This window comes from Cheilinus undulatus, linkage group 14, assembly GCF_018320785.1.
Source record: "Cheilinus undulatus linkage group 14, ASM1832078v1, whole genome shotgun sequence".
Lineage (NCBI taxonomy): Eukaryota > Metazoa > Chordata > Actinopteri > Labriformes > Labridae > Cheilinus > Cheilinus undulatus.
The window spans coordinates 33,278,663-33,296,978 of NC_054878.1; the positions used below are offsets into that span (position 1 = coordinate 33,278,663).

An 18,316-nucleotide genomic window follows, 5' to 3' on the forward strand; every position below is an offset into this window, starting at 1 on the left:
ATTTTAAAACCAAGAGCAGTAATGATGACACTGAGAAACATGTTAACTATGTTAACATAGTAAACAGTTTACTGTAATGTAGACTGAGGTGGGTACAGTCTGACAGAACAATGCAGCCAGATGACATCACTACTCAGACATGGCAGCCTACAGGTGAATCAACTTCTCAAACTTACTTGATATCTAGACCCTTTCTTGACACCACATACAGAGAGAAAACACAATGTGCCTGGAGATAGTTTGACTCTTGTTTGTATGTACCTCATCTGGACCAGACTGGACTAGGTGTTTGGTGCATACTCCACTGTTTCCTTGCTGGGCTTTTACCCAGAAGTCAGTGAGCATGAGTGCCAACCATAGCAGAAGTTGCGTTGCTGACTGCCTTTAGAGATATCACCATAAAGTAGCTGGATGGCATGCCATTTGTGCCAGAAGTAATAGGAAAGGCCCAGAACTGTAAGAATGTGTCTATATTTAAATCTTACTGCTCACAGTTTACCCCTTGATATCTTGTCAGCAACTTGTTGCTATCTTGGTAGAAAAGGCCCATAGTAAAACCTGAAAGGGGAAATCACCAAGGGCAAAAGTTACTAACCACATTTACTCAACTTAGTACAATTGAGCAAGTTTTTTGGGGGGGGGTTGTACATTTTGAAATCAGTACTTTTACTACTACTTAAGTAAGGTCTAAACTGCACTTTTATCCTTGTGTACAATAGTCTTGCACTTTTCCACCTCTGTTGACTGCAGTAGCTAATAGAAAGTAATTCCACACCACATCCTGAAACAGCTGTTGTACACAGAAAATATCTCTGGGTTAAACATTTCAGAGTTGATTTTTACTGCCAACGTGTAATTTTACTCCATTCTGAGTGAAATGGCCTTCAGTGTTGTAGTGATTTGACAATATTGATCCACCAGAGTTAGATCAAGAGTCAATAGGTCAAAACTCTGCCCACTGAGATTTCAAATCTGGGGTGGTGTGTGGGCGGAGTTCCCCGTCATGCCCGTGGGCGGAGTGTTTAGATGTGTTTGGATGTTGCATGTTGTACAGTGATCCCTGCTTGGGTCCTTTCAGTAGAGTGATGTTTTTCTTTATGACACACATTTGCACCATGAGTGAAGTTACCCACTGAGTGTTCCTACCTGTGACTTTAGGTGTTCCTAAAGGAGGCATAGGGCATCAGTATGCATTGCCTTGCTAGTAGGTTGACTCTCTGCTTTGTTCTTGCCAGAGGAGACCCACCTTGCCTCAGATTTTCAAGAGTTACCGCAGCTCTGTCATATTGTATTTAACCCTCTAAAAGTGTAGTTTAGCTATATGTAGTGTGGACCGATATAAACACTTCTAATGTGTTCAAACACTGTCACTTTTACTGTTAATGCATATCACCATATATCATAGTGGAGGTGGAAATGCTCTCAATTGATTCTCCCACTGTTCATAGGACTGTAGTGGCCTAACTGAGTTACCATAGTGTGACTAGATGTGCATGTAAACGCACTGAGTTACTGCTAAAACTACTTTCTGCTGAAAGGAGCTATTTAATGGGTAAATGTTTTTAAAAAAAAAATGTAGGAATTGTTACAAATGTAAAAATACGCCCTAGGTTGAGAGTCTGCTTTGTGGAGGTCGACCTAAGTGTTTTGTTCAGAGGATAAGACCATTGCCCATTCATTCATTCACAGCCCATGCACTCAGCTAACCTTCAGGCTAAAACTTTTAGCACCAAAGAAGATAATCACCATTTTTTCTTTGAATATATTTTATTAAAAAAGGAAACCAACAAGAACTTTTTTTTACATAATGATCAAGGATTTTTATTATCTTAGTCTCTTTCATCAGTTTCATATCATTACAGAAAATGTTATAGTACAGCGTTGTTCAATGTCTCCTCATTGCTTAATAATTTCCTTAGGAGTGCTGGTCACATATATCTGTACAATATGGTTCTCATTTTTTTCTGTACATTTTTTGTGAAGTTGGTTAAAAAGGCTGTCAGCACTTAAAGAAGCTGTTTCTTTTCTTTCTTTTTTTAAATTCTTAAATAGTTGATCAAATAAAAGATTATTTTTCCCAGGTTGAGCTCGCCCCTGGGGGGGTTTGGGGCGGACTTTTACACCCGGTCACCGTGAATATAAGGAAGCTTCAGGGTCTGGGCAGACTGGGGTGTGCCCCCCCCATCACTACCACAACCTTCCCCCATCCCGACACCACCTCTCCCCCTGCCCAGGCATTTGGCACTGCGCACATAAACAAGACTCACAAGATAAACAACAAGCAAAGCTCTTTGTGAAGCCATTATGATGCATACTAATGAGAGAAAAACAGAAGTGTCACCTTGATGGGCGCCCGGAAGAGGAAGTGGTCTTGATGTGCCCCCTCTTCCTCTTAGCTGAGCACCATGGGGAATCTGGAGTCTTCCTCAATGTTTTCTTCATTTTTCAAAAAACAGATTTTTTTTCCAGTAAAGATGAGAAAATAATAATTTTCTTTTTTTGTCCTGGCAGGCACCTACAGCTGTCTATTAAAATGCTACTGCTATAGATAAGGTCTAGCATTGAACACACAAAGCAATTGCAATGAAAGGAACAAAGTTGCCTTAATATAATAATGATAATAAGAAGAATAATGATAATAATAATAAGAATAATCATAATAATATATTACAGAATAAATCTCTTTTTATAATTAGATTTTTTTCATTAAAAGTTATATTTTCTTTGTTTGAAATACTATAATCTTTTTAAATTAATTTTTTCATATGTATCTAGGTTGTGATCAAGATGTTGACTATACCTCAACGTTATCCAAATCAATAAAAACTAGCTGTGCCGTTGCATATTACAGAATAGTCAATGATATGTGGACATGCACCGTGAACCACCCATTCCAACCCTCGCTATATGATGTCGACGCTTCATCCCTCCGTGATGACATCATAGCCGGCCGATGACCATGACGTCGACCACCTCGCCCTTGTGCAGCTCCACGTATTGCTCTGTTTTGGGAGGTAGCATCAGGAGCCCGTTAGCACTGCGCATGCTCATCAGCCTGCTGCTCACCTGGTTCCCTGCAGAGGAGAGGACAGGTGGACGGAAGGGACAAAATACTTTAGAATCAATCTTAACTAGGCAGGAGATTTTCAATGTAAAAAGTATGAAAGTTTTATAAATTCTTTAAGTGATTCCATATTATTCACCCCCTTTAAAGTGACTGACCTAATTCAACAGAGGTCCGGCCAAGTGGTGCTAGTAGTCTCACAGTAGGTGAAACTGGAATCACCTGAGTGCAGTGAATGTGACTCAAGTGATTCTAGTATGAAGACACCTGTGTCTGGAAGCTCCATTCACTGGTGAATCAGTATTCCTGGCTACCATTACACCATGAAGACAAAAGAACACTCCAAGCAACTCAGAGAAAAGGTTCTTAAAAAGTCTAAGTCAGGGGATGGATACAAAAAATGTCAGGAAAAATCAAGAAATGGTAGAAATATGGCACATGTGTAAATCTGCCTGGATCAGGCCGTCCTCACAAACTGAGTAACATTATAATAAGGAGACTAGTGAGAGGGGCCACCAAGACACCTATGACTACTCTGAGGATGTTCCAGGCTTCAGCAGCTGAGATGGGAGAAACTGCATACAACTGTTGCCCGGATTCTTCACCAGTCAAAGCCTTATGGGAGAGTGGCAAAGAGAAAGCCACTGTTTAAGAAAACTCATATTAAATCTGCCTAAAGTCCCCCAAAAGACTTTGTGGGAGACTCCATGATCAAGTTGAAGTAAGTTCTTTGGTCTGATTGTAAACATGGTTTGATTTTGACCAGTATCATGTCAAATTCTGGTACTGTGACAACTCTCTTACTATACACACTTTTGTGCGGAAACCCCAGATCCTGAATACAAATTTTATACTTTCACTTAGAATATGTTGATAGAAGTCATGAGAGAGTAACTTTGGTAGATTTTTATAATTTCTTATCAGATTAATCAGATTGTAACTGAAAAATGTTTTTATTTTAAAATGACCTTTTAACATGACCTATGAATATTTTCCTCACATTTATTTTTTTCAAATTGGCCAGACTTCTCTTAAAAATGCACCACTAATTGTCATGGTATGAAATGTGAGGGAGCTGGGTATATAACCTTGAAGAGTGAAGACGTGTGCATTTTTGTAAATTTTTTTTGTTTTTTTTTTTTTGTTTAAATTTCCTTTTTTCTTAATTTTGGATTTATTCCTGATTATGAAGGATAAATTGACAAATTATGCCTTAACCAATGAACAGTAACAGCCTAAAGATTTGTTGTTCTTAATTTTTCCTTCAATCCTCATGTGACCAACATGTGCCTCGATTTTTAAAGACCTTTTATACTTCTGTCTTCAACCTCTTTTGGCCCACTGACTTCTTTCAATTGCTTTGTAATTGACACTGTGTAGTTACAAATGAGGTCTGCCCCTTAATGATCCCCCAAATAAAGGTTTGGTGATTGACTGATTGAGACTGGAAATTCCTGTTAGAGACCTGGCAAAGTTAAATATACCGTTTGACAAACAAAGTTCTTTACATTATAGTTAGGACAGGTTCAATTTTGTACCTGTGCTCTGTGCCCACGGCAGAGGCTCCTGGTGATGCCATGTCAAAATGCAGCGGTGGTATTCAGGGCGGGGGTCCAACTTTACATCACATGACAACTAGAGTAAAACATACAATGCAAATGTTAATGATACAAGCAAACCAGTCATTTCTAACACCAAGATTTCTATTCTAACCCTAATTTATTGATGGTTGTATATAGTTCAGCATAAGGAATGAAAGGTTTTGAATTTCCTTTCTTCATATTCAACAAAGTTTGATAAAATAAAAGGAACAAACAGCTTAACTTGATGATGTGAAAACCATGCTGATTCCCTGGTGCGGGGAATAGGAGGCAGCATTTCAGCATTTGTTACAGGGGTGTTTTGGCTTCATTTTTGTACAATGGGAGGAGGTAGAGATGCATTGCCTTTCATGTATATAGTCTATAAAGTTGGCTGTTGCAATCTAAAAGTGCAGCGTGGCTTAGCTTGCACTCATGTCCCATTGAAGGCCACAAGCCTCACAGAAAAGTTGTTCTTCAGTCTTTCATTCTGAGTTGTGAGAGTAGTGAAGTTCTGCCAGAAATCCCTACAAAGCTTGGTCCCATTTCATACGTTTTTAGCATTAGCCTCAAGGATTGATTTTACGCCAGAATGAGAGAAGTCCTGGATGACAAATTTCTTTCCAACACATGAATGCAGCAAAATATTACAGCAGCGAAAAAATAATATATTCAAATGGCAGAAATCCCAGATCTGGAGCCTCGTCAAAGTGTAACTAACTTGGGTAAAAGAACTACATTCTGCCAAATGCTTTTGTACCTTTCTAAACTTTACACATTTTCTAATAAGCAAACAAAAGGAGGACGAAAATCTTCCAACTTTATTGGCAGTGGCAAAGGATTTTCCTGAGCATTACCTGACCTGGGTCTGATGCCATCTGCTGAGGGAAATTATCCGTCTACATCTGTGCTCTCGGCCCATCAGTCCCCTCGCTAAGTGGCAGTAATGCATTTGGGTTGATTTTCTAACTGCTTTATAACAGCGAATGATGGAGCAGAGATCCCTGGATAGCACCCATCATGGCAGGGGACCAAACCCCTCGTGCTGTGCTGCTAGTTCGGGGACACGAGCTACGGCTGTTCACTGTGTTTGATATTATTATGCCTTTTTTTTGCACTATGATCATGAATATTCATGAGCAGGCCTGCAGGTCAGTGTGGGCCGTGATTGGATCCTCTGCCAAGTGGGAGCAAAACATGCTGGTCATAAATATGTATCAAGCGGATGATGAAAATAGTGTTAAATCAAGGGCTAAGATGCAATGGACTGCAATGATTCACCCTGAAACTTTAATGCAAACATACTAGTAAATATTCACGTTTTATGTCTCCTCTCTGGTGTAGTTTGTTTCATTTGTGCTAAAATAGTCACAAATATGAACTTTTGACCTATCTGAGGCACAATTTTAACCAATAGATGGCTCAAACTTGTCTAATATCACAAATAATATCCATTTGTTGTGAAAAATCTGTGGAAACCTTGTATTGGATTATAATCCATGTCTCAAAAGACAATAAACTTTGACTGTCTTTCTTGCCCAGAGAGTCAGGATTCCTATGTTGCCCCCCATGCATCCTACCCTCGCTTTAATGATGGTGGGTCTAGGGTCCAAAATGCCCTGCATCTTCCTCAAGGCAGGGATGACAAAAAGATTACAGGTGACAACAGCAGACACAGGGTTTCCTAGGACCGAAGGGTTGGCAGAGAGAGAGAGAGAGAGAGAGAGAGAGAGAGAGAGAGAGAGAGAGAGAGAGAGAGAGAGAGAGGGGGAGAAATACATGAGTAACGTCTCTTCAGAACAGGCAGAGTGAATCACTCTTTCTCTCAACTTCACACACTACCTGGGAGGGCAAAGATTAGTTTGCGAGCACCATCCATGTCCAAGGTGGCAAATGTTGTTGGGAGACTGAAAAGAGAAGCAACAGTTAGAACAAATCCAATACCAGGTTCGCAGTGTTTTAACGGCCAATCATTTTACGGAATCCTTATGTTCAAAAATGAATGTAATAGATTTTGAATATTAGATCAGTTTTGTGCCATTTTGCCATTTTAGGTACACTGTAGAGAAGCTACAGTATAGTGGGGCAGCAGCTGGACTCAGTGAAGCTTCTCTTTGCCTTCACAGCGAAGGGAAATGAACACACCACTGCTTCTTTATATGTCACATTTCCCTTTTAAAACTTTTAAACAGCTCAGTGGACAAGATAAAGTAATATGCACCTTGTGATATCAAATATTTAACTATTTTACTATTCCTTCCCCTATTTTCATTTACTTTTTGATCCATAACAACTTATTTTTTCCATAGTTAGACTTAAATGTTGTTATCTTGCCTAGTAGTAAAGCACTTCTAGCTCAAGAAAGTCAAATTTGCAATGCATAAAAAGAACAGTCCCCTGAGAAAAGCTCTTTGTTTGATTTTTAACATTAACCAAGCTACTTACACAGAGACAGCGACTTAACTAATGCTATCACATTCCCCAGAAATCACTCGACATCAGTGAGTCATTTTGTACATGCACTCCTTCACACTTCAAGAACAGTTAGGTTGAATCTGAGAATATTTCTACTTAAACTACTATAATTATTAATAACAGACAACTATATTTCATTATCATCCTGGCTGCTAATATTGCACTGTTTTGTTGTTTATCAGTCATGGCGCTAATCTTCCTCATATTGCTATCAACATTACAGATTGGGAGTTAAGTTGTGTCTTCCATTTGTTGTTTGGTTGTTTCTCTTGTCCCTCTCCTCTTCCTGCTTTTCTTACATCCCCTACCCCTCCGACTAGCCCTTTCCAACCCCAGTGCAGCTTCAGCAGAGAGATTTCAACATGAGTCTGGTTCTGCTTGAGATTTCTGCCACCTCAAGGGTAGGTTTTGTCACCACTATAACAGGGCTAAAAATTGCTAGTGCTGAGCAAATGGTGATAAATGCTGGTCTTTATTATAATAGGCTACAACAGATAGCAAGGTGTAAACCTGCCACCTTTGTAAAGTGCCTTTAGATAACTTTGGCTGTGAAGTGATGTTATACAAACAAAGCTTGAGTGATTGATTGATTGACTGACTTGCAAAAAGAAAGCTACTTAAATGCAGTCACATTGCCAAGAGATCACAGGACATCAGTTAGTCATTTTGAACATGCCCTATTCTTCTTGATGTATAACAATGTTAAACTGTATTTCAGAGACTAAGCACTTTGAAGCTGCCTCTTATCTCAAAGTCAGTGAAGCACTCATTATAATAAATCCTAAAGCCAAACCCATAATGCACACCATTTCTTTCAATGCATTTGATTCCCCAATCAAACTGATAAGCAACACATTGTTAGTAAGGACTAAACATGCAAATAAACTAAAATTAATCTTAAATAATTATTGAAGTTAAGTGATTAATTTGATTCAAGCCTTTTGATAGCCCCACGTATTAAATTGAACAAGTTATGTTTCTTTTGACTTTTTTATACACATCACATATCAAAACTCATTACCTTGCAAACTTAAGCCCAATCTATTTCACATTCTGAAATGTACACTTTTGGTCCTACCCCATTATTTCAGCCCTTCTGCTAGGCAGTGGCAGCAAGTACTAATCACACCACTCGATGAAATGACTAAAATTACCTTTATTTGGGGCAGGCCACAATATGAGACAGAAGGAGCACACTCCGAACAACAAACTAAGGACAAGAAAACTGAACTCTAACACAAAAATGTCCTTTTTTGACTCTGGGCAGTGGCAGTGTACAGACCATTTTAGCACTTAGCATTCGTCAACGTTGCAAAGGCAGGCCTTTAATCATTTTCAAACAAAACTTGTGCACAGCAAAAGTGGGAAATACTAATAAACCATAAATTTACATCAGAAAAAGATAAATACAAAGACAATCTGCTCTTCTAGAGTTGTAGTAGCAACCCACAGATCCTTCTCAGTCTTTCCAGAACAAATGACGCTGTACAGTTTTGTCAATGAGATTAGATTTTCACCAAGTCACAAGTTTTAATCATTTAAATGGCCTTGGTTTATCAGCCAATTCCTCCTTTTCTAACATCCCTTATTGTTTTATTTCTCTCCTCTACATTTCCCCCTCCTTCCTCCTACCTTATACATGGATGTGTTTTGTTTTATGTCTGTTTATTTAGCACAGTACAAGAGCAAAACTAGTAGTTTAAATGAACTCAAACATCAAAACTCTGCTATCCTGAATGCCTTTAAATCCTATTTTACAAGTCTTGGATCCAAAACCTAGCAAATGTTTTAAATGATAATTTCTGATTACTATTTTATCTTATTTTTGCTCCACAAAGTTGATTGTTTCAGTTGTTGAAATTGTGTTGCTGCTATTCTTAGCCTAGTTTCCTTTGAAAGACCTTTGATCTCAGTGAAACTTCATAAAACAGGTAACATACAATTAAATAGAAAAAATCTAGTTGTGTATAAAGTCTTCTTACCCTGGTTTCATGAAAACACGACCAAAATGAATCTGAGCATGGAGATCAATATCCAGCACTTGCTTTAGGTAGTCCTAAAAATGACAGAAACAAAGAAAAAATATAGTGAATAGAGAAAACAACTTTATAACCATATGGCAATGCTTTAACACAGTAGTTCTCCACTGGTCAAGCATCAGGACTCACCACCTCCTTATTGACCAATCACAACCTGAGTTTAAAACATTGGATTAATATCTTTAACCAATGGTAGCTGCTTCAAACTCTGAGAGAGCTTTTCATGGACTTTTTGAACAGAAGAGAAGCTGCTAAAGCTAGTAAGTGCATACTACTCCTACAGTCTGAGTTTGTTTGATTTTTCTTAGTCAAGGTAGGCTGCTGCGTTAGTTTAATTTGAGTCATAATGTCAATGTTTCTTGAACTTATGAACTGATTAGCCTTCTGCTAAAGATCTCCTTAGGTATACTAGCTTTGTCTGTTTCTCTGCACTCCTACAGACAGCCAAAGTGAGTGAAGCAGGCTTGAGACAGGAGACATAGCAATGCCTCCTCCTCTCTGACGTGCTTTATATCTTCGGTTGACCTGTGGACCTTTATTCCCCCATTCACCTCAGTAACAAACCCACGTCCCATGCTGTCTGGACATTATTTACTGTGACATTAATGTGTGGTTATCACTATATCACTATAAAATGATCAAAGGTATGATAACCTAGGGGAAATTGTATCATGATTATCATTAAAATTGGTAACCATTTCATCTCTTTGTGTAAGTTATGTTTCTCCTGCTCTGTAAATCTTTGTTGTGTCAATGTTGACAAAGTTGTTTCCTTAGCTCACTTTATCTGACACTGATTGTGTTAGTGATATCATGCTGTTAGAAAAACAATCTAGAAGGTATTTATCTTGTCAGTAATGGTCTTGTTATCTTTGGTAGCTCATAGAGATCACATCCATATTATTTCCAGTCTGTTTTATAACCAGCTAAAAACTCCTCATAGGAGCTTTAAAGCAATGTATGATCCAATATGTTGACTGCATTATTGCTATTATATCAATCTCATACATAAAAATCCCATAACAGCATGAGTGATGGTGTTTTCTCATTTCCTCTTTAATAAGGCTGTTGTTCCTCTTCTCTGCCACTAGGTGTCAGTGAGACACAAGGCAATGATCTTATGTGTGCTCTGCCGTCATACCTTCTCTCCCATGGACACTCCCCCTGAGGTGATGATGACATCAGCACGGCTGATGCCTTCATTCAGAGCGTTGAGAAGGTCATCAGGGCTGCAGGGCAAATACAGACAGAAGCACAAATACATAGGGATAAGTTAACTGAGGACTCACAGGAGAGGAGGGAATGGAGGGACAAAGACAATAAAGAGCTATTTTTGGATGAAGTATATCAGGATGCGTATTTTATAGTATGGAAGGATAAACAGTAGGGCGTACTTGTCTCCCACGATGCCCAGGTTGATGGTGGGGTAGCCGTGTTCCTGAATAGTAGCCAGCAGGGTGGAGCGATTGCTGTCCCTGATCTTCCCAGGATGGAGGTCGTCTTCGGGGTTCAGCAGCTACAACAACACGGGAAAGGGAACATTTGAAAAATCTTTATGCATTTGCTTTAAAGTAGACAAAGTTTATAAAGATATGGCTTAAAAGAAAGCCTGCATATTAAGGAATGTTGGCCATATGTGATTGTTAGTGTCCTTTATGCACTATATGGACAAAAGCAGTTGGCCACACCTGTTGATTACTGAATTCAGGCGTTTCAATCAGACCTGTTGCCACAAATGTATAAAAAATCAAGCACCTAGCCATGCAATCTCCATTTGTAGATATTGGTGATACAAATTAGGTCGTTCTGAAGAGCTCAGTGACTTCTCAGTGCCACCTCTGCAATAAGAGGATTGAGAAATTTCATCCCTGCTGGATTAGTGATGTTATTAGAAAGTTGAAGCATTTAGGAACAACAGCAACACAGCCATGAAGCGGAAGACCAGAGCAAGCTCAAAGACTGCTAAGGTGCATTAAAGTTGCAGACGCTCTGAGAAAATTCTGAACTTCCACTGGCATTAATGTAGCACAGAAACTATGTGGTGGGAGCTCAGTGGAATGGGTTTCCATGCATACCAACACTTGACTGTGGAGCAATGGAAATGTGTCCTCTTGGATGATGAATTACACCTCTCAGTTTTGCAGTCCAGCTGTGCCAGTCTGGGATTTGGCAAATGCCAGGAGAACGTTACCTGCCTGACTGCATTGCACCAACTGTGGAGTTTGGTGTAGGACTCATGGGGCTGTCATTCAGGGTTTGGGCTTGGACCCTTATCTCCAGTGAAGGCCAATCTTAATGCTTCAGCACACCAAGACATTTTGGACGATGCTATGCTTCCAACTTTGTGGCAACAGTATGGGGAAGGCCCTTTAATGTCCAACCTGACTGTGTCCGTCTGTACAAAGTAAGGAGTATAAAGACATGGTTTAATGCGTTTGGTGTAGAAGAATTTGACTGGCCCATACAGATCCCTGGCCGTAATCCCATGAAGCCCCTTTGGGATGAACTGGAAAAGAGATTGCTAGCCAGGCCTTCTTATCCAACATAAGTGCCTGACCTCATAAATGCTTTACTGAATGAATGGGTACAAATTCCCACAGAAACACTACAAAGTTTTGTGGAAAGCCTTCTAAGAAGACTGTTTATGTAGCTGAATACTTTTGTCCATATACTGTATTTATGTAATACAGAAAAACACACTAAATCTATACATTTGATCAAATAATTTAAAAAAAAATTCACTTGTGAGCTGCCATTGTTGCGCAAAGTATTCAGTCTAGTGACATCAAATGGTTGCATTCTTCTTCTTCTTACAGAGTGCTACTCTTAAAACCTTTTGAATTTAAACCTGTTCAGTTCTCAGAGTGCATTTCACAATAAGAGCTACCTACAAATGTAGAAACCTAGAGTGCCTCTCTCTACACACTAATGCTAATCCAACAGGGTCAATATATCTTAAAATTCAGGGCTCCTTTTGAATAGTATTCCTAAAATATTTATAACTTCTCTTTGCCTTGGCTGCTTGGGAGTAAAATAATTACTCAGCCTGAAGTGATGAAGGTTAGACTCTTCTTTTTCTTTTGCTTTCTTTATTTATCTCTCTGATGCTACCTAATGGCCCGAATCAGAGAAAAGGCCAACTCAAAAATAACATCACCTATTAGGTCAGGTGTTGATTTGTAAAAACAGAATATTAATCCCAGTGACAGTTCATTGATCTTTTTAATTATTTAAAGCTAAATTTAAAAAAAGCAAATTATAACCTATTACTTGCAAAAACAAACTATTTTAAGCCTCCTGAAACTTTTTAGGGGGACTTGTGAGATTTCTACTCAGTTTCTAAATCAATCACTTTCAAGCTATACATGAGCGACTACAGTAGGTGTAATGAAAATAAAAATGAAAAGAAAGCCTACAGTGTTCTGCTTTTATTCATACTTTTTTTCCCCTTATTAAAAAGTAAAACAACAAATCAGAAGCTCGACTTTCTTTGATAAGAAGACTTTAGTATGGCAAAGCACAGTGACTAACTACAATCATTAGTGGACAGAAATCTCTAAAAATTAACATCATGTTATCTGGCAATTTTAGAAAAAAGTTTGTGGGTAGAAATAGAGCACACTTTAAGACATAAAGACAATGAATTGTGGAAAATATTGGACCAAGCCTGAGTGAAGACAGCCATTTCGTTACAGGTAGGGCTTTTGAGTACATATTTAAAATGCTGTCTCAATCTAACTTTAGTTCAACCTATTTTAGTAGCAAAACAAAAAAGTGGAGTAGAGATGGGTCTCAAGCCTCCTCACAAACAATGACATCATGCCAGCTTGCATTTATATTCAATAGAACCTGGCTTCAGGCATCAGACATCCATAAATGCATGCATAGTTGACATCTCTGTATGCACATGTGCATTCAGGTTTCAGCTATTGATCAGTGAATAGAGAAGACTCCCCTGATGAAAGCTTTCATCCTTAGTGTCGTGTTCACAACTTTTACAAGCTAGATCTGTAGAGTTTCAATTTCAGACTGTAATGTTTGTGATCAATTTGGTTATTCAAACCAAAAAGCAGCTGTTATAACAGATCTCATAACATGGCAAGTTTCAAGTTAGTTCCAGGGCTGACTGATGAGAAGCATCCCCACAGGATGGTGCTGCCACCACCGGGCTTCACAGTGGGGATGGTGTGTTTGTAGTCCACCAAACTAGCATCTTGTCTGATGGCCAGAAAGCACCATTTTAGTCTCATCAGACCAAAAAGCTTTCTTCCACTTGACCATGGAGTCTCCCACATGCCCTTGGCAAACTCTAGTTCAGATTTAATTTAAGTCTTCTTCAACAGTGGCTTTCTCTTTGCTTCACCCCTATAAAGCTTTGACTGGTTTAGATCCCCGGCAACAGTTTTCATATGCAGAGTACTACTCCTTCAGAGTAGTCATAGGTGTCTTGGTGGCCTCTCTCACTAGTCTCCTTCTTGTACAGTCACCCAGTTTGTGTTGATGGCTTGATCCAGGCAAATTTACACATGTGTCATATTCCTTCCATTTTTCATGATGAATTTATCTGAACTCTGAGGGGTGTTCATTGCCTGGGAATATTTTGTATCCATCCCCTGACTTGTACCTTTCAAATATCATTTCTCTGAGATGCTCGGAGTGTTCTTTTGTCTTCATGGTGTAATAGTAGCCAGGAATACTGATTCACCAGTGACTGGACCTTCCAGACATAGGTGTCTTAACAGGACAATCACTTGAGACACAATCACTACTCTCAGGTGACCCCAATTTCACTAATTCTGAGACTACTAGCACCAACTGAATGGACCTTTTTGCAAAAAAGGCCAAATTATATTGACCATGACTGATTTATAAAATCAGTAAAAAAGGTAAAACATCCCAAAGGGGGTAAATACTTGTTATAGGCACTGCATGTCAACTACACTTATGGTTACAGATGTCTGCAGCCTCGTTTTATCAGCAATGCCCCTAACATTGTTGTGACCAGGCTGTAAACATGTTTATTTCTGTGTAAAAATTAGTTTGTTTAACAACATGACGTGTGTATGTGACTTCTGGTGCTTCTGCAGCTAGCCTCAAGTGGACATTTTGGTAAAGTCCAGATAAATAAAGCTTTAGTAGAGAATATGAACCTAAAATCTTAATGTATTAATCAGCATTGCCAACAGTGTGTAGAAAAACAGAGGACAAAGCAATCACATTGAATACTTTCTTACATCAGAAATTCCCAAAGAAGTTGAGACGAGGACAAGAAACCACTTCTGTGCTTGGAACACGGCCATGGTGTCAGTGACTCACGGCTGATTTATACAATTTAGATGTGGCGGCAAAGAGCAGAGAACGAATTGTTATTGGTGTCTGGGGTCTGATGAGGATCTCTGTTAAGGTTACACACCGTGTGAATTTTAAACTACACATCAGTTCTACAGAAGTCCCATGAATATCATTCTGATGTACAATAGAAGTCACCTGATTACAATAAGACGACTCTATTCAACTGTAAGCACACATGATACAACTCACTGAATGATCCACACTGAATGTTCTGGTGTTTCCGGACTTAACTAGGCATAATTATGCAGTTTTCTCCTTTTCCAAATGAAGATAATCCTAAAATTAGTCTAAACAGTAATACGTTTGACCCACTTACCTCGTTTCCTGTGGACATAACAGCCACCACAGGGAATTTCTGGACCTCCACCTCTGTGACTCCCACAGTAGCCAGCAGACCGATCTCAGATGGGCCCATGTGGGTGCCCTTTGCAAGCACACACTCCCCACGCTTAATGTCATGACCGATGGGCCTGTGGTGGTATAGCACAGTTATTTAGAGGATAAGAAAGAAAATGGGAGGAAAATGCTCAATACAAATGCAGTTTGCAAGCTGAGATTTTTTTTTTTTGGCTTCTGCATGAGCTGCAAGGTTTAAACGGGAACGTGAGATATCCCAGTGAGGAGAATAAAAATATATATTTTGTGTTTTTGCAGTGGTTGTTCAAGTAAGAATGTGAATACTTAAAAAATAGCCCATACCACTATCATCATCATCAGAACTAGGCAGCATAGCCCAAAAAACTTACATTACACACTTATTTTAACCTGTTGACCTGACTTAACAGTCCAGTTTGGTTCAGTACAGAGTGGCACAGTTGGACATAGTAATCGTTCATCTTGCTGGCATTACCAAAGCCAATGTCTGTCTAGCCTCCAGAAAGGGATAGGAATTTTGGCTCTGATCATTTAGCTAAGCTCAGTAATAAGAGCTTGTCTTTCAGCTTCCAAATGACTCTTCACTTGATACGTGTTTGGCTTTTTATGTCTTTAAACACCAACAAAAATGCAAAAAAAGGAAACTGGCTCTCGAATAAGAGCAGGCATGAATTTGCTAGCTCTGAGAAGCAACGCAGTTGTAACTAGTCATCTTAAATTGAGACTTCAGTTCAGTCTTACAAGCACCTCACAACATTTGCTAAAAAGTACATCAGTGTTTCCAGACATCAGTGTTTCCCTTGAAAACATCATTTTGAAAAAAAGGAGGAGAAAAAGCAGTTCAGTGAAGTACAAACCACGGCAAGTTTTGGCAATGGTTGTCCATTATTTCCACTGTCCCACAGGAAGTGAAGATTTTTTGACCAATCAGAGGACTGATAGCAGTGAGTCTGGCTCCACTCTTTAGTGTTGGATAGGTACTATGCTTGAAACACTCTGGACAAAAGTATTCTGCTGCCTGACCATTTTTCCAACAGGAATGTAATGACATTGTACTCAAATACATGTACTTTAGTATGGAGTTGGCTGTCCATAACAGCCTCAACTCTTTTTGAAAAGCTTTACACAAGAATTGGGAGTGTTTGAAGTGTTTGTGCCCATGCATTCTGTAGAGCATTTGAGGTCAGACACTGATGTTGGAGGAGAAGGTCTGAATCGCAATCCCTGTCCCAGTTCATCCCAGAGGTTCTCTATGGGACTGAGGTCATGGCTCTGTGTTGGCCAGGCAAGTTTTTCCACACCAAACTCATCAAACCATGTCTTTATAGTCCTTGCTTTCTCTGGGTCACAGTCATGCTGGAGTAGAAAAGAGCCTTCCCCAAACTGTTGCCACAAAGTTGGAAGCATAGCATTGTCCAAAAGGTCTTGGTATGATGAAGCATTAAGACTGTCTTTTACTAGAATTAAGGTGCCAAGCCCAAACCTGAATGACAGCCCCATACCATTATCCTGCCTCATCTGCAAAGACCCAGACTCGCCCATGTGACTGCCAAACAGAGAAGCGTGATCGGTCACTCCACAGAACACGTTTTCATTGCTCCATTGCTCAATAGTCCAATGTTGGTGTGCTAACACCATTCCATCCATCCTTGGCACTGGACTGGGTGATGTGATGCTTGAGTGATGCTGCCCTGCCTGGCCATGGAAACCCATTCCACAGAGCCCCTGCTGCACAGTTTTTGTGCTTACATTAATGCCAGTAAATGTTTAGAACTCTTCAGCTATGGAATCAGAAGAGTGATGTTGTTCCTAAATGCTTTCACTTTCTAAAAATATCATTTGCAGTTGACTGTGGAATATCCAGCAGGGATGAAAATTCAACTTTTAGTGATAGAAGTGAAAATAATTGCGGACTTTACTGAACCAAACTGAACTGGAAGACACGGTCGAAACAGCTTTTTTGTCTAACAAAATCATGACAGTTACAGAAATAAAATGGTTCATCAGTGAAACACTGACCTGATGTCCTGCCCTGGGCGAGCCTGTACGAGGATTCGTACCTCCAGCTCCTCTGTGCCCTGAAACATAAACGTCTTGTCAGAGTATTCACAGTGAACAGCTTCAGTTTTACTTTATTTAGTTGAGCTAAATCATTCCATTACCTTTAATTCTGCACATTAATTTCTGATTTGAAACAATCAATCAAAAGTCACCTATTCTGCTTCAAAGGTCTATTTCTGGTTATGCCAGGTTACCTAAAACCACCACCTAAATGATCTAAAACCAAACTTACATCTTCAGATTCACGAAGCAGCTCGGTGTCTTCAACTTGGACTACAGCGTCGGCCCCGCATGGGATGGGAGCACCCGTCGTCACCCTCATCACCTGACCAGGCATCACTGTGTGGGTGGGCTGCATAGAAACAATGACAGGAGAGAATAACTACTTAAATAAGTAGTATGATAAAAAAGGATAAAATATGCAAGGATTTCTGAGTTCCTAAAAGTACATCCGTCCGCTGAACTTAGACAGATAGATTAGCTAAAACATACTAATAAAGTATAATAAACAAACTTAAAGACAGCACGTGTATGGATGTGTAGAAAGATATGAATGCATGAATACAAGTGGGCATGTGCTGATTTAGAGTAAGGTGAGGGGAAAGCACAGTCAAAACATTTCTAGCTACTCTTGTCTTCAAGTCTTTTTGGTGTTTGGAGGCATTTTAACTTTGCAGCCCTGCTTTGAAGCGAAGGGCTTTTCTTCACCTGCTAAAGGAACAAACTGTCGTGCAATTACAGCCAGCGTAATTGCACATCATGAGGTGAAGGACAAAAATAAAGTTCTTTATTTTATACTCAAGTTGTGTGAATATTTGAATGACTTCTGTTTTAGTTTTCGTTTGCAAAAGACTATAAGTGTCTAGGTCTAAGCATGCATGCAGACCTGCTCTCCAGCTTGGGACTCCCCAATGATGAAGCGGTCGCCCGGGCCGTCAGCCGCTGAAATAAGAAACAGATTCAAAAAGCATCACACACATGTGCAGAGGAAAAACATGAGCTTGTGTAGGAGTCTGCCTTGTAGTTGAGTCACTTTATTTCAGTGGGCTACAGAAAAACAAGGAGGAAGAGAAGGAAAGAACAAAATAATGACATTTGATATGCTCAAATTTAACATAAAAACAGAAATGCACAGTATTTTCACTTTTGATCATCAGTCATTCTTTTACAGCTCCTCCTGTCTCAGGCTTAATGTGCTTAACAACAGCAAATAAGATCCTCCATTCCTGAGAGCAGAGATGTTAAAATGTATGAATATAAACATAAGACCTCTAGAACAGGATCCAAACATTAAAGAGTCAACTGACTGTGTAAAATGTCCTTTGGGAGCAAAAACACTGTTAATCTCACTGTTTTAAATAGCCCTACAA

The 18,316-nt window shown here is 39.4% G+C and overlaps 1 protein-coding gene across 5 annotated transcripts in view; it reads right to left on the reverse strand.

The window, feature by feature from the left end:
- Nucleotides 1–1,870: 1,870 nt before the first annotated feature.
- gphnb (gephyrin b) overlaps nt 1,871–18,316 on the reverse strand; it is a 202,170-nt gene continuing 185,724 nt past the window's right edge. For 4 of the 5 annotated variants that reach the window (XM_041804499.1, XM_041804497.1, XM_041804498.1 and 1 more), the window contains 11 exons: nt 17,833–17,888; nt 17,179–17,298; nt 16,905–16,963; nt 14,827–14,980; nt 10,553–10,674; nt 10,300–10,387; nt 9,102–9,175; nt 6,484–6,551; nt 6,225–6,328; nt 4,603–4,699; nt 1,871–3,074 (listed from right to left, as the gene is read on the reverse strand). In XM_041804499.1, the coding sequence (XP_041660433.1) occupies nt 2,941–3,074; nt 4,603–4,699; nt 6,225–6,328; nt 6,484–6,551; nt 9,102–9,175; nt 10,300–10,387; nt 10,553–10,674; nt 14,827–14,980; nt 16,905–16,963; nt 17,179–17,298; nt 17,833–17,888 (1,076 nt within the window). In that variant the 3' untranslated portion in view covers nt 1,871–2,940. The remainder of the gene's footprint in view (nt 3,075–4,602; nt 4,700–6,224; nt 6,329–6,483; nt 6,552–9,101; nt 9,176–10,299; nt 10,388–10,552; nt 10,675–14,826; nt 14,981–16,904; nt 16,964–17,178; nt 17,299–17,832; nt 17,889–18,316) is intronic. The other variant, XM_041804495.1, reaches the window with a different exon arrangement.